Below are 17,197 nucleotides of genomic sequence, written 5' to 3'. Positions count from 1 at the left end.
ATGAAAATAATTGTTAGTTTGAGTTATTAACTGTTAACAGATGACTGACTCTCTCTCTCTCTCTCTCTCTCTCTCTCTCTCTCTCTCTCTCTCTCTCTCTCTCTCTCTCTCTCTCTCTCTCTCTCTCAGGTGTCCACATTTTCCAGTGGATGTACGGCTGTGAGTGGGATGATGAGACTGATGAGGACAATGGTTATGAACAGTTTGGTTATGATGGAGAAGACTTCATATCATTTGACCTGAAGACAGAGTCATGCGTCGCTCCAAAACAACAGGCTGTCATCACCAAACACAAGTGGGACAATGACAAAGCTGAGATAGCACGGAAAAAACACTACCTGACCCAGATTTGTCCTGAGTGGGTGAAGAAGTATCTGAACTATGGGAGGAGCTCTCTGCTGAGAACAGGTAGAATCACATGACCTGCTGGAGTTTAATGGACACAACAATGTTAACATTTCTTCTTGTGTTTCTAACCAACAGTAACATCACAATAAATATTAAACAACAGAGACCCACTTTGTCTCAGTTTACACACATTTTCTCTCATGTTCTCACTTCTCTTCATCTCTCTGCCTTTCTCTCCTCTTTGTATTTATCACCACTCTTCTTAACTTTTTTCTCTCTCTTTCTTTCTGCTTTGTTTCTGTTTGTCTCAGTTTGTCTCTCTGTCTCTTTCTGTCTTTCTCACACTCCCTGTCCTCCCTTTTTAATCTATCTCACCTCCCTTTTTACACTTCAGTGAGGTTTATTTGCATTTCATAAAAGATGCATTTAAAATACATGAGAATATTAATCTCCAGTAAATAATAATAAAGTCTTTGTCTTCACTGTGCAGATCGTCCCTCAGTGTCTCTCCTCCAGAAGTCTCCCTCCTCTCCAGTCAGCTGCCACGCTACAGGTTTCTACCCTGACAGAGCCATGATGTTCTGGAGGAAAGATGGAGAGGAGCATCATGAGGGACGTGGGACGTCGGAGAGACCCTCCCCAACCACGATGGATCCTTCCAGATGAGTGTTGACCTGGACCTTTCATCAGTCCCAGCTGAAGACTGGAGGAGGTACGACTGTGTGTTTCAGCTCTCTGGTATGAAGGACGACATCGTCACCAAACTGGACATAGCAAAGATCAGGACCAACAGAGGTAAGACTGGAATCAGACGTGATGAAGGAAACACACATTTAGTTTACTCTAACAGTCCTGTACTTCATGTATTTTTATGTGTTGGATGGGAAGTTTTGTTTCCTTAAATGGTTTTGTTGTCAGTTTCTTTTATCTAGTTTTTTTGAAATATATAACTTTAAGGATTAGATCATTAAACCAATCTTTACTTTTACAGTAATGTAAAGTAAACGTTTTAAACTGCTTTGGAGAAATGATTGTTGTCCACCACCATGATGTTTGTGCTGTCTGCCCACCGGTTATATAGCTTTGATTTAATGAAAAAGAAACATTTCAATAATGAAACATATAAAACACTTCTTTTTTAACCTCTTTTGTAAATGTAACATAAAGTGTCTGTATACAGGATTGTGGTCTGGTTGATAAATGGATGTTCTTCTCTTCTAACCTGCTTCATCTGTTCAGGTTGGGACTATTGTTGTTGTTTTCTGCTCAACAGAGAAGCCCACTGACATGACCACCCCCATCATTGCTGCAGTGGTTGTTCTGGCTCTCGTCCTCCTCGCTGTGATCGGAGTCCTAGTTTACAGAAAGAAGAAAGGTGAGAGACTCAAACAGAAAGATTGTCTCGTGTTTCAGTACTTGTGATTTTAGACTTTGAGTTGATGCTTTTTATCAGATTGTGAAAGTAAAGCAAACTTCAACGGTAAGCGGTGTGATGCTCAGTGTCATGATAATATGACTAGAAGAGACAAATATATATTTTAGATAAACATTCATTAATATGGGGCACCTGCTCACCTGGTAGAGCAGACGCCCATATATGGAGGTTTACTCCTCGACGCAGCGGCCGCAGGTTCGACTTCTGCGTGTCATTCCCCCTCTCTGTACCCTATCATGTCTTCAGCTGTCCTATATAAATAAAGCCCTAAAATGCACAAAAAAATCATCTTAAAAAAACCAAAAACATTCATTAATATTTATGTGTTGATATTTCATCATATTTGCTTCTATTCTTCATATATTATGTTTAATGTGCGTTTACTTTGAGATAATCCAGTAGTATTTTATTTATTAGCGTTACTGATAATCCACTCAGAGACATTTCTGTCCCTTTCAGTCTGACCGGCAGTTTGATGGCCCTCAACCAACAGCTGAGTGTGGATAGTGTTTGGTTTGGTTTGGGAACTTTAGGAGTGCCATAAAGAAGAATAAATATGTAAAAGAAAGAGAAACAAGAATGTTGAAATATAAAGATAAAGAAATAAAAGAATAAATAACTAAATACAAAAATGTTGAAACATAAAGAGAAATGGGCTAAATAAGTAAATAAAAAGAACTGGAAATATACAGAAAGAAATAAAAGAATAAATAAATGTGGATATTGGAGCAGAGATTATGATTTTGACATTAATTTATTTTTGGATGAATTGTGCATAAACCCATTGATATTGGGAGTAAACCAGACTCATTATGAACTAGTCAGTTGTGTTAATTGATGTTGGTACGTGGCGTATCGTCACAGCCTTCTGACAGTCAGCTGATTGAGGCAGTGATTGTATCAGCTGGTATAGAACAGCTGAGCTCTCGTTCACTTTTTCTTCTTTGTTTGTAGCCACACGGTTATTTACCGCTGTACCGCTCAGTACCGCTAAGGGATTGGAAATGAAAGGTTTTTTTTTTTTTTATATCTTTTATGTTTTGCTCTGCTGTCACTCCCTGTACGCCATCTAGTAAGGACAGTTTATTATTTGCTGATGAAAAAGAAGAAAAATCGTATCAATATGAAGTCTGAATGATAAAGATAAATAAACAAAAAGAAATCGGTGGATTCTGAGACGCGTTCCAAACAAATCCACTGCTCCTCTAGTGGGAAATATAAAGAGAAATAACTACATATAAAAGAATAATTATAAGCATTTTTATTTATATTCAAATTAATGTGTTAATTTATTTTCATAGCTATATATATATTTACACATTTTTGGACTTTTGGAAAGTTTATTTTTTGAACAAGGGACAGTGGATTAATAAAACCCCTTTTTGAGAGATGTGTGCTGAGGATAAACACGTAGCACCTTAAAGGGTTACACTCTGGAGCTGCTTTTGGATCCTACGATGACAATAGCATGATGTAGTAATAATAATAATAATAATGACTTCATTCAGGACACAAATGCAAGGTCCATAGTACAATAAAAAAGGGCAATATTTACAAAAATATAGCAATAAATATAAAGTACAATTCATATACATTAATAAAAGGTCAACAACCTTCACCTGTAATATACAAACAGGAGCGCCAATGTCTCCACAGTCTACATGTATACCTGATTATTTATGTATAAGACTGGGCAGATCCACTCAGCTATTCTTCAGGCTACACATGTGCTGCTTTGGTTTCCCGCTGTAGAAACCTGTTGCACTGAAATCTGCCCGGCAACCGATGACATCACAGCCGATTGGAAAAAAAAACCCAGTTCAGTGGCTCTTCCAAATCAACTTTGTTTAGATGTAATGTGCTGTAGGTTATACCACCTACAGTATAAAATACCTAGCCTGGCTGCCAGCCGAACTTAGCCCCGCCCACAACATTCGAGGTCGGGAAGTTCGGTCTGGACTTGATCCGTTGAGGAGCAATTATGCTCGAACAAGATCTGTTCGGACCAATCAAATTGTCGGACAGATGACCAACAGTAACAGAATCAACCACGTCACCAAAGAGCGCTTGGGTTGAATTTGTTTACAACAGGTGGCTGCCGATGGAGAATTGAGATGTGTAGATTCCACCATCGCGTCTGTTACAGAAGATATCGACAGGGCATTCATTTTAAAATCCTCAACCGGCCTGTCTCAAACTGATGGCGTGGCTGCGACTCAGCTGTTCAACGGCCAATAGAGAAGTCAGCTGGTAAAGTCAGATATAAACTATATGAATAAAATGATCATTAATCCATTTTATTTCTGCGTTACAAACAGCTTTACGAGATGGCAGAGTTTTAGACGGAGCGGAGCCTCAACAACGGCCCGAAAGCACGTAGCGTTATATGGTGGAGCGAGCTAGAGAGAGACTGAAGAGAGGGAGCGTCCAGCGGCGTTAGAACAAAGCCCTGAATCAGAGAAATAAAACGTGTTTTCACCGATTCATCTCTAGAAATGCAACTGTAGCAAGCATGTCACTACCACTAACGTTATCCACATTTATATTTACACGCAACAAATGATATATCCAGCTTCAAAAAAGTCTAAAAGTCCGTTAGAACGGAACGAATGCACTGTGCAAAGAGTGGTTGCTATGGAGACGATACACGGTGTTGAGTTCTGTTGACAGTTGAGTTGAGTTCTGTTGCTCTGATTGGTTGGAGATCTATCCAATGAATGCAGAGGCATTTTCTTTCCTGGTTCGGTTGGAACACGCCCCATAATCACAGCCCAATGGAGCGGCTTCAGACTCACATTCTGACTGGAATCTGAGTATGACCACGTCAGGCTATAAAATACCCCAAATACATACTATATATCATTAATATTGTCATGGTAACATTTTGGGTGTTTTTTTATGGTTATGTAAAATCCATGTGGGCTAAAGCTGGTATAATTCTGTTTTCTGAGACTGACATTCTACACATATTAATAAATAAGGTTTCTTATTAAGGCAGAACAGGTAGGCACACCAACACTACCAAACATTTGGCTATCACTACACCATCTTGGTTGTTTCAGAAGCAGTCTCATGCCATCATTATACACTACATTCAGTCTCTGCATGTTCCTCTCCTTCTGGAAGAGAGAAGTGATAGGAAAAGAAGTGAAGTAAGATCAAAACAGAAAGGTAGAAGAGATTTGAGTGACAAGAAGAGGGGATCATATCTACTGGCAAGGTGTTAGAAGATACTTTGCCAAAAAGAAAAAATAAATGACTTGTTTTTGCTTTTTATTTCAGCCAAATGCCCTCCATCTACTGACAGCTCTGAGGTCAATGAGAAACTGAATCAAGAGACTTAATCCTAAACACATCACCCTGAACACAGTGAGTAGCTTCATACGGGACATGAACTATTATCAGCTGTTGTTAAACTAAGCCGCCTTAAACTCTGTGAAACCTTCTGGGATTGGTTCTTCATCCACTGGGAAACCTCTGGGACACGTTGGAGCTGTAAAGGACATCTCTGACTTTCTGTTGATTCTCCACAACAAAGGTCAAACTGTTTAATAAGAAGTGAAGTGAGATTATTAAGAGAAAGGCACAGATGTTTTCAGAACCCTTCACGTCAGCAGATAAAGTCTAATATTTAAAACTCAAATATGAACCTTTAGAAAAACAGTGAGACCAATTTATTAAAATGGTATCAAACTAAATTAAAATAAACAATATTGGGATATATTGGGTCTAAATGATACTGTATTTATGAGGCTTTGTGGAATTAAACTCCAGATGTTTTTGGTAAATTACTTGTGTTCTATTTTATGTAATTTATTTATTTTTTGTGTCTTTAGGTTTATGGATACATTTAGCAGTGGATCAATCAGCGGAGCCACGTTCTCCTCCATAAACTGAACTCATCAGTTCTTCATCATCAGATCATAAACTGGTAGAATCAGGGCTGGGATTTAGTTGGAGATGCTCATTGATTTGAAAAAAAAGTTTGACAAATATTTTCCAAATATGATCAAAATGAAATGATGATAATAAATTAGTTTTCATTAAATATTATTTTTAGCATTTAGTTTAATTTAAATTGGCGTTTCCTCTGATAAAATATTTGTTTAAATGTTGGTTAATTAAAATGATGATGGTTATTTTTGAAGAGGAGTATAAAACACGAAATTCAAATCAATGAAAGCATCCCAGCACTCTTCATACATGATAAAGATCTGTGTGTTCATCTAAAATAATCCTCCATAGTTACGGTTTGATACCTCTGCTGTCTGCTGTCGGGCTTTTCTGGTTAAATCAATATTAATAACATGTTAACACTTTGTTACACATAAACACACGTACGTACATTCCATCTCCATACATCCACTCCTAGGGTGTGGCAGAGATATGATGATATCAACCTTGAGATAACAGATATTTGTCAGCCAGTAGAGTTTTCTTCACTATTTCTAGTGAGAAAGTCATCCTTTGGTTCACACACACTGCAAATCACACAGCAACATCAGTCAGCAACATCAGTCAGCAACATCAGTCAGTCAGCAACATCAGTCAGCAACATCAGTCAGCAACATCAGTCAGTCAGCAACATCAGTCAGCAACATTAGTCAGTCAGCAACATCAGTCAGTCAGCAACATCAGTCAGCAACATCAGTCAGTCAGCAACATCAGTCAGTCAGCAACATCAGTCAGCAACATCAGTCAGCAACATTAGTCAGTCAGCAACATCATTCAGCAACATCAGTCAGCAACATCAGTCAGTCAGCAACATCAGTCAGCAACATCCAGAAACATGCTGCATGGATTAGACACCCTAAATGTCCCGGAGGTGTAAATGTTCTCTATCTGTGTTCCTTCTGGACGGAGTTTTGCATCACTGCAGTGAATTATATCATAACATGAAATGACAGATACAATGATAGGTTGGATCAATGTTGCCCACCCCTCTACACACACACACACACACACACACACACACACACACACACACAATGTTAGCTTCAATTCAGCATTTATTTTCCAGTTGTGTAAATATTTAGTTTGTATATTTCTTTAAAACTGAAGATCTTGTTTCGATTCCAACCAGCTGAAGTAAGAAATAATTTATGTCTTTCAGGTTTTTCTTAATTAATCAGGAGTGCGTTGTTGTTTTTTCCTTCATAATATCTATCTTTCGATCTGTTTTGAAACATTGTTATATTTTAATTTTAGCTGAGATTGTAAAAGGGTTGTGGGATGTTTTCAGCTTCTCAGCTCACTGGTAGAAATGTTCTTATAAATATCTTGTGCTAGTATATATCGGGACGAGGGACGTTTTCTGTCTTAGTTTTATAAACATAAATAAATTGAAGAGCGATCCCAAAAATCACTTTTTGTGTTGGGTTAAGTAGATTAAGTGTCCTTGCTGTTTTATTCATTTTCTATTGGTGTTTTTGCTTTTCAATAAAGTGCCCAATAATTATCGATTAGTTGTCAACTATTAAATTAGTTGCCGATTATTTTGATAATCGATTTATCGATTTGAGTCATTCTTTATGAAAAACAGTAAAAATTCTCTGATTCCAGCTTCTGAAATGTGAATATTTTCTAGTTTATTGGCTCCTTTATGACAGTAAACTCAATATTGAGTTGGAGACAAAACAGGACATTTGAGGACGTCAACGACTATGAAAATATTGGTTAGTTGCAGCCCTAGTGATGACAGCGACAGCTTGAAGTGCGTTTTGCACTCCATCCTGTCAGATTTCACTGTCAGTGTCAGCCATCATGTTTCATACACCATGTGTCACAGAGATAATCTCCTCTTCATCTGACAGATGAACACATCAGGTTTCTATGTATGTGTCGGTCTGACTGTATGTACATAAATCTATCGTATCTGTTTTTTTGTCCTTTACTATTGTTGTGTAAATGATCTTATATTTTGTCCTTTTAAGGGTCAGACACTTCTTCAGGTAGCTCTCCTAATGGTTCTAATGAAGTTGTAAACAGCAGCACACCATTGAGCTAGGTAACTACTGGCTCTGTCTGTCTGAAATATCACCTGTATTTATTTAGAAACATTTACTGTTACAGCACATCCCAGTGGTTTCACAGCTTTCCATAATTTATACATTATTGAGATATCATTACTCTTTGCACTGTTCATTTATGAATGCTTATTTTTTATATTTTTATATCTTGTGCTAGTATATATCGGGACGAGGGACGTTTTCTGTCTTAGTTTTATAAACATAAATAAATTGAAGAGCGATCCCAAAAATCACTTTTTGTGTTGGGTTAAGTAGATTAAGTGTCCTTGCTGTTTTATTCATTTTCTATTGGTGTTTTTGCTTTTCAATAAAGTGCCCAATAATCCACATTTCTGTCTTTTTGTGATTCAACTAACTAACTATAGTTCAACTAAAGAGCCGAAAAGAACAAAATCAATCTCTACAGATAACTTTAGGGGGGATTTGACTTTTCACATGACAAGAAAACAAACGAGATGATTTAGTTTGTTTCAGACCTTTTTTTGTGAAACTGTTTAGCGTTCTCTCTCGTATCTCCTTTTTCTAATAAGAAAGGTCTTGACCCAAAATTAAAATGTTTCTCAAAGAAGGCATAAAGGCTTATTTATGAAAAATAAGAATTGTATAAAGTAGAGTAAAATAATGTAACTGTAATGTCATACTGTTATTTGCAATTCTTCATTGTTTTTTTATTATTATTTATGTATAAGACTGGGCAGATCCACTCAGCTATTCTTCAGGCTACACATGTGCTGCTTTGGTTTCCCGCTGTAGAAACCTGTTGCACTGAAATCTGCCCGGCAACCGATGACATCGCGGCCGACTAAAAAAAAAAAAAAAAACAGTTCAGTGGCTCTTCCAAATCAAATGTTTTTAGATGTAATGTGCTGTAGTTTATACCACCTACAGTATAAAATACCCCAAATACATACTATATATCATTAATATTGCCGTGTTAACATTTTGGGTGTTTTTTTTATGGTTATGTAATTAACTGCTAGCATCCTGTGAGCTTCACAGAGAAAACAAACATCCTCACACCTGTGAAGATGAAGTTGATTTAGTTCAAAGGTTAGCTTCATTCTTCATCTTTTATGTTTTGCTCTGCTGTCACTCCCTGTACGCCATCTAGTAAGGACAGTTTATTATTTGCTGATGAAAAAGAAGAAAAATTGTATCAATATGAAGTCTGAATGATAAAGATAAATAAACAAAAGAAATCGGTGGATTCTGAGACGCGTTCCAAACAAATCCACTGCTCCTCTAGTGGGAAATATAAAGAGAAATAACTACATATAAAAGAATAATTATAAGCATTTTTATTTATATTCAAATTAATGTGTTAATTTATTTCCATAGCTATATATATTTTAGGGCTGTCAGCAGTAACGCGTTAATCATGGTGCAATTAAGGGCCGAGCATAACGCGTACATTTTTTTTAATCACATGCTGCCATTTATTGTATTTACACTTCACTCGGCTTCGCGTCGTGCCTAACGGGCTACTATTTTGACCGCTTGCCGCACCTTTACTTATCATCAAGCTGTCATACTTCCTCGTGACACACCCTGCTGCTGCAGGCTGCAGGCTACAGGATGGAGAAAGACAGCAGCAACACAGTTCTGAATGGCGCTTTTTATTTTCCAAAACTCCCGGACGACTCAGTAGACAAGTCGAAAGCCATATGCACGTTGTGTAAAGCCGAATTAAAATATCACGAAGCACGTCAAGCTTGATCTACCACCTACGAGCTAAGCATAGTAGTACAGTTAACGTGACTCAGGTTGATGCTAGCGGGCTCAGGCAAAGCACTATTTTGGAGAGTGCTACTCGCCGACCTGTGGATGAAACCAAATCCCAAAAAATTACTACAGCTGTATTGCGAAATGGGTGGCAACTAACTGCTGACCTGTCAGCATCGTAGAGGACTCGGGTCTTAAAGAAGCACTACGGTTGGCATGTTCTGACTCATCTTATACATTGCCGTTGAGGGGGACAGCAGCCCCACGCACACACAGCCTGTACGACACGGAGCAGCCCAACTGGAACTGCTTCATTTCTGCCTCATTCTGGTGCCTGACTTTACACTACACCTGACAGCAGCTAACGTTAGCCTACCTTTAGCTAGCAGCTGGATCAAACACGGTTAAAATGCTGACAGCTAACGTTAAACAGTGTAAAGTGTGACTGTATTTCCCTGTAGAGGATTCCAACACCGGGAGGTAACAGTCTGCTCTGCAGCGCAGCAGCTGCCGTTGTCGGAATTAAACAACACAGACGGTGCGTTCAATGAAACTTGTTGAAACCAAGTTATTGTAAAATACCTTTTTCTCATCTGATGGTTGTTTTTGTCGTTCAACAGCAATTTACTGGTGAAATAAGTTATTGTTATAAGTTATTGTTATTACATTATTATTAAATCTTTAATTTTGACCATGGCCTTAGCAATAAACAAGTCGCCGACTGTTGTTTAGTACCCTTCTTTTTTCTTCTTTTTTTTTACTTTATTAAAAAGTACCGGTTCAGGCACCGTTTAGGCACCGGCACCGTTTTAAAAGTATCGCTTTAGCACCGGTATCGGAAAAAACCCAAACGATACCCAACCCTACTGGTAAGGATAGGGATTTTTAGTTTTTTAGTTAGGTACTTGGAGGAATTGTGCAATAATGACAGATTCACACATTTTTCTTTTGTTTACGGTAAATAAATAATAAACAAATACAAATCTTAAAGTCAAGTTCATAAAGTAACTTTCTTTGCATTCATTTGATTCCCAATCAAGTCACACTGGAAATAATTGCTTTCCATTGTTAATATTTACTTAAAAACTTTAGAAATTCAACTATAGAAATTCAGTGATTAATCACAATTAAAAAAAAAATAATCGTTTGACAGCCCTAATATATATATATATATAGTTTAAATTTTTTGACTTTTGGAAAGTTTATTTTTTGTACAAGGGACAGTAGATTAATAAAAACCCTTTTTTGCGAGATGTGTGCTGAGGATAAACACGTAGCACCTTAAAGGGTTACACTCTGTATTGTACAAGTACAACTTGTATTATTTTAGATCTTGAGTAGATTTTCAAAAGTAGAAATGAAGACCCAAACAGAACTGTAAAATGTATTTCTAACAGTGTAAGCGTGTAGTAGTGGCTGTTAGAGTTAGTGGAGAAGAGATGGTCTGTCATTTGCAACCGTGGAATCTAAAAATCATATTTTTTCTTTATATTTCAGCTGACAAGACTCAAAACAGTAAGTAGAACTTGTTTTGTACTTACGTTTTGTTTGTATTAAAATGTTGAGCAGATGCTCATGTCTATATACACTAAGTGCAACTATCGTTAATTCCTAATTTAAAGCAACCACACCAACCACACATTCAAGTTGTGTGTGTGTTTTTTTGTTCTGTTTTTGTAGACGTGATGATTTCATCTGACACTTATCCTAGGAACTTTGATTAGCCAATCAGATTTACATCTGTCTGTCTTCTTCACGTCATTTTGTCTTTTGTTCTTCTCAGAACCAGCAAACTACAGAACCGTGCCACTGAACGGTAACTAATGGCTCTGTACTGGCTCTGTGCCTTACACATCACCTGACTGCACTGCATATAGTCATCTTCATGTTGTACCAAAGCAACACCAAACTGTCAGTTCAATAGCAAGGACCACACCATCAACCAGATAGGCCTACGTCTTGAACAATTTAATAATGAAAGATGATTGGAATGCGAGGCATGAAGTCGCTTGTAGTCATCAGTTGACTTGACAGTGACTGCGTTGTGGGGAGGCTTCGGTAGAGAATCCGCCGTAGCACCCGGGCACGACGTACCTTTAGGACCTAAAGAAGAGGAGAAAGGAGAGGAACAGGAAGAGGGTGGGAGGGAGGGGTGCAGAATGCGAGAGTGAATGAGAGGAGAGGGTTAGGTGGGTATTTATAGGAATAATGGAAGGTGTGTTTGAGGTGTGGCCCTGCTCCTGAAACTATGCTAGGTAGCCTCAGGAACTGCCTTTTATTCTGATGTGAGACAAGTCCAATCATTTAATGCCACGATTGGGTCCAGTGAATGATGCTAATGTAGGGACACACAGAAGTGGGGGTGGGGGAATGGCTATCTTGTTAGATAACCTCTCTGCACCATGGATGGTGCTGCAGTTCAGAATCACAGCCATAGAGCGTGGACATTATATTCTCCTGTTTGGAATACCCCAACCCCAATCAAAAGTAATTTAGTCATAGGGCTCTTTGAGAATATACATTTTAATTGGACTTAAATAGACAAGTCTTTTGCTTTAACTTATAATTATGAAGTAAATGTTGATTGCATATGTAAAGGCTGTAGAATAGTGACACCATCTGCGTTTAGATTGGTTCCCTAAGCCTCGCTTTCACTCTGCAATTCTGTCTGCCACCGGGTACGATCTACCTGGAAAATGAAGGCTTAATTTACGGCAAAAAGGAAGTGCGTTAACCAAAACAGGAAGAGGATAGGGCTTTTGTTTTTCACGGTAGTTATCAGCAGCTATCCCCAGATACCAAAGAGTATCCAAGTAAGTTCTTTACAGTTACTATCCTAGGGCTGGGCAATATTTCAATATTATATGGAGATTGTGATATGAGACTAGATATCGTCTTAGATTTTGAAGAATTTTAGTATCGTTACATGGTAAGTTTAGTCTTTTCCTGGTTTCAAAGGCTGCATTACAGTAGAGTGGTGTCATTTTCTGAATTTACCAGACTCTTCTAGCTGTTCTATTATTTGCCTTTAACCACTTAGACATTATATCCACATTATGATGGTTATTAATCTAAAATCTAAATGTGGAAGATATTTTGTGAAAGCACCAATTGTCAACCTCACAATATCGTTGCAATATCGACATCGAGGTGTTTGGTCAAAAATATCGTGATATTTGATTTTCTCCATGTCGCCCAGCCCTATCCCCAGTAGCAGAAATAGCGGACGGTGAAACAACCAAAGTAACTGTGGAAACTCTACCCGGGAAAATAGAAAGAGCCCCACTGCTAAGCTCTGAGGAAAATGGAAAGCCATCCGGCTGTGTTTGCGACAGCGGCACCAACAATAATACCACTTGGAAACGCTATAGGGGGGAAAGTTGTCTGTTCCTACTTTAATGACTTAAATAGTGATGATAGAAAGAAACTTCCTGACAGCCTAATGCTGTTCTGGGACGGTAGGCAGAACGTTCTCACAACACAGACTTCCTGTTAGCCAGAACTCAGACTTGGTCATGACTAGAGCCGCAAAGATTCATCGATTAGTTGTCAACTATTAAATTAGTTGCCGACTATTTTGATAATCGATTTATCGATTTGAGTCATTCTTTATGAAAAACAGTAAAAATTCTCTGATTCCAGCTTCTGAAATGTGAATATTTTCTAGTTTATTGGCTCCTTTATGACAGTAAACTCAATATTGAGTTGGAGACAAAACAGGACATTTGAGGACGTCAACGACTATGAAAATATTGGTTAGTTGCAGCCCTAGTGATGACAGCGACAGCTTGAAGTGCGTTTTGCACTCCATCCTGTCAGATTTCACTGTCAGTGTCAGCCATCATGTTTCATACACCATGTGTCACAGAGATAATCTCCTCTTCATCTGACAGATGAACACATCAGGTTTCTATGTATGTGTCGGTCTGACTGTATGTACATAAATCTATCGTATCTGTTTTTTTGTCCTTTACTATTGTTGTGTAAATGATCTTATATTTTGTCCTTTTAAGGGTCAGACACTTCTTCAGGTAGCTCTCCTAATGGTTCTAATGAAGTTGTAAACAGCAGCACACCATTGAGCTAGGTAACTACTGGCTCTGTCTGTCTGAAATATCACCTGTATTTATTTAGAAACATTTACTGTTACAGCACATCCCAGTGGTTTCACAGCTTTCCATAATTTATACATTATTGAGATATCATTACTCTTTGCACTGTTCATTTATGAATGCTTATTTTTATATTTGTCTGGACAGGTACCGTGTGAAGAGGAGGGTGAAGAAATTGGCAACATTAAACGTTGCACAAACAAAGTTTTGCATCACTGCAGTGAATTATATCATAACATGAAATGACAAATACAATGATAGGTTGGATCAATGTTGCCCACACACACACACACACACACACACACACACACACACTCACTCACTCACTCACTCACTCACACTCACACACTCACTCACTCACTCACTCACACACACACACACACACACACACACTCTCTCTCTCTCTCTCTCTCTCTCTCTCTCTCTCTCTCTCTATAAACTTCAGTTCAACATTTATTTTCCAGTTGTGTTAATATTTAGTTTGTATATTTCTTTAAAACTGAAGATCTTGTTTTGTTTCCAACCAGCTGAAGTAAGAAATAATTTTTCTTAATTAATCAGGAGTGCGTTGTTGTTTTTTGTTTCGTAATATCTATCTTTTGATCTGTTTTGAAACATTATTATATTTTAATTTTAATTTTAGACAAAGTGTTGTGGGATGTTTTCAGCTTCTAGCTCACTGATAGAAATGTAAATATTTCCTGCTATTTTGGGACGAGGGACGTTTTCTGTCTTATTTTTATCACTTCCTGTGTTGGGTTAAGCATGAATGTTGAATGAAGTTGTCCTGATATTTTATTCCTTTTGTACTTCTGTTTTGCTTTTCAATAAAGCCCTTAATATTCCAAATCTTCTGTCTTTTTGTGATTCCACATGCTTACACATCTGTGACTGTAGCTAAAATGATATGAATATTGTGGCTACATTTAGTTTGTTTCTGTCCTTTGAATATGGATGACTCACAGCGTCTGAAACAGTTGTTTGAAAAAGAGGACCTTCACTTTGGCAGCTTGTTTAGTAACATTTTTATCATAATCAAAAAACAAAACCACTTTTTCCTGGTTGAAAAAACAAAGTTGATGTTGTCCATGTTGTGATTATTGGCATCTTACTTTGATGACTTCAGTTTATCTCAGCAGCTACATTTGTGGTACGTTCCAGAGAAGGCTACACATGATTATATATCGACGTACTTTCATTTCAGTTGTGTCTATTTTGTCATTTTTAAATCATGAATGTTCAGAAGACAAATCTTACTGGCACAACATAAGCTGTCTGTTACTAAACCTTTTAAAATACCAGTACAGCACACAGGAATGACAAAAATAAAATGGGGAATGTTTCCATTCATTTTCTTAGCATTCATATAATGTCCTTAAAAATTGTTTCTGATTATGAAATAATGACATGAATTTCGGGACAGTTTCTCTCTGTTGTGTTTCTGCAGACATTGAACAGCAATATATAATTTATCTTTAATTCTTGTTTTGCTGTTCATTCAAACTTGTAATACTCCAGACGTCTGGCTCTTTTTGTAAATCCACACATATGCTTACTGTTGTTTGTAACTTCTGAGTATTGTATTCAGTGTTCTCACAGAGCCTTAATGAACGAGACCCTAACCTGTAGATGTTGGATCATAAAGAGGGAAGATAAGATCAGCCTTTATTGATCTCCAGCGGGGAGATCCAGTTGTTGCAGCAGCACGGCCACAGCAATACAGATCAATAGAGAAAGTACAAGAAATAGCGAGAACGTTTGTCTTTGGGGGGGGGACATATTATAACCGGGGTGTCCGGTGGTCGTCCCTCCAGGAAATTTGGAGCATCAAACGCTTCATTTCCTTCATTCTGGTGAACTTTTCTGCAACAAATTGTGCCTTTTCTGCATGCAAATGTCTTTATACATGTAAATATTATTATTATTATTCATTAAATAATCTGCTGGGTTGTTCTCAACTTTCTGCAGGTTCAAAACATTACACGTATTCCGGGCTGTGTTTCTATTTTTAAGGAATTATTATTTTAACAAATATTTGCCTGCCACAGAATTTAAACTCGGTCATTTAATGACTTCATTAACCTGGCCTGTTCTGATTATTGGGGGGGGTTGTAAATGACTCCTATAACAGTGTACACCAGACTGGTTCGAGTTATTTATTGTCATATTCACAACAATTACAGAGAAGCAGTCGTTGGCAATGAAAATCTTAGATCTCAGGCTCCTTCCAACAATGCTCACTGAATATGATACGCAGGTTAGAGAGTAACAATAATCATAGACATATAGACTTAAATATATTGTGATTAATAATGTTACTTAGTGTTTGTCTGTATTAATATAGTAGAGATGTAATATAAATATAATATAGAATATGATGCAAAGATCAGTGTGATATATTAACCCTCTCAGGTCTAAGCCATTTGTTTTCCAGTCTCTCCAATCGCCAGGTCTCCTTGTGTAATCATGTTTGTATTACCTCAACCCTGTGACGCACAATCAAGTTCAGGAGAACCTGGCCTATCAGAATATGCGTGCTGCAGGGATGTCACATGGATTTATAAACTGTTATATGACTATAAAGACAAAAGAAAAGACTAAACGAAAATGGAATGTATGTACAGAAATGTATTGACATCACACAGAGAAGAATATTAACAAAGAGTTTTTGGCTTTGGAAATTGTTCTTCTAAGTGTAAAACAATCAGGGGAAACAACAATAAACTGTAACTAAAAAAATAAATAAAACTATTTAGATATTTTTTCCATACACTTTTATCCCAAAAGGGTTAGTTGTATGTGTCATCTGCGCGCGCACACACACACACACACACACACACACACACACACACACACACACACATAATAGAAGTCCCTCCCGCTAGGCTTTTCTATTGGCTGACTAACACCTTTTTGGTTGACACTGCATGAGGACCTCGTTGAAACGGCGCATTTCTCTAAGTAAGTCTCTACTCTGTATTGATCCGGAGATATTATTTAAGACATAAAGTAGGCCTATGTATTGTTCTGTCGTATGTGACAGCGTCGACTCTTTAACAAGGGTAGAGGGGACAAAATCAATGAGAAATATTTGTTCATACACAGAAACACACATCTCTTCAGTCATCAGTTCCTTACGTGAAGTTGAAGTAATATATCTGTTTGAAAGAAATGTAATTCCTGGATAGATTTCTAAAACCTTTTTTGATTTTGACCCCTGGCAGAAGTTGTTTAATGAGGACAGTGACTTTGTTTTTCATTTGGAGAAGAACAATGATTTCACTGGCAAATCTACAGAAGGACTTAATAAAATAAGAAAAGGCTCTTGGAATGAAGCTTTAGAGAGAAAACATCAGTTCAGGGATGAATTTAAGACATGATGAGATCATGAACACATGTTTCTTTCTTACTGAGAAAATAATGTACAGTTATTTGAGGAAAGAAGGTCAAAAACATGCCAGAGAACTTTTTTTAAATATAGTGAGACTTTCTATTATAACATTCAGAAGATATGGTTTAACATAAAACAGTGGTGATCAGAAATATTTGAC

General features: G+C 37.4%; 1 protein-coding gene and 1 long non-coding RNA gene across 2 annotated transcripts in view; one reads left to right on the top strand and one right to left on the bottom strand.

Annotated features, from left to right (window-relative positions):
• Window positions 1-14,495, top strand: part of LOC144514091 (class I histocompatibility antigen, F10 alpha chain-like) — a 24,418-nt gene extending 9,923 nt beyond the window's left edge. Inside the window, 7 exon segments of the mRNA XM_078245284.1 lie at window positions 130-408; window positions 839-960; window positions 963-1,143; window positions 1,622-1,723; window positions 11,032-11,049; window positions 11,318-11,350; window positions 13,794-14,495. Coding sequence (XP_078101410.1) covers window positions 130-408; window positions 839-960; window positions 963-1,143; window positions 1,622-1,723; window positions 11,032-11,049; window positions 11,318-11,350; window positions 13,794-13,804 — 746 coding nt within the window. The 3' untranslated portion in view covers window positions 13,805-14,495.
• On the bottom strand, window positions 5,937-10,684 carry LOC144514092 (uncharacterized). The gene is made up of 2 exons (XR_013501255.1): window positions 8,833-10,684; window positions 5,937-8,614 (listed from the first exon to the last, which is right to left on the bottom strand). It is a non-coding gene; the product is annotated as an uncharacterized LOC144514092 (long non-coding RNA).
• Window positions 14,496-17,197: the final 2,702 nt, after the last annotated feature.

The sequence above is a fragment of the Sander vitreus genome, unplaced genomic scaffold (assembly GCF_031162955.1).
Source record: "Sander vitreus isolate 19-12246 unplaced genomic scaffold, sanVit1 ctg447_0, whole genome shotgun sequence".
Classification (NCBI taxonomy): domain Eukaryota; kingdom Metazoa; phylum Chordata; class Actinopteri; order Perciformes; family Percidae; genus Sander; species Sander vitreus.
This window is presented reverse-complemented; position numbering and strand designations above follow the sequence as displayed.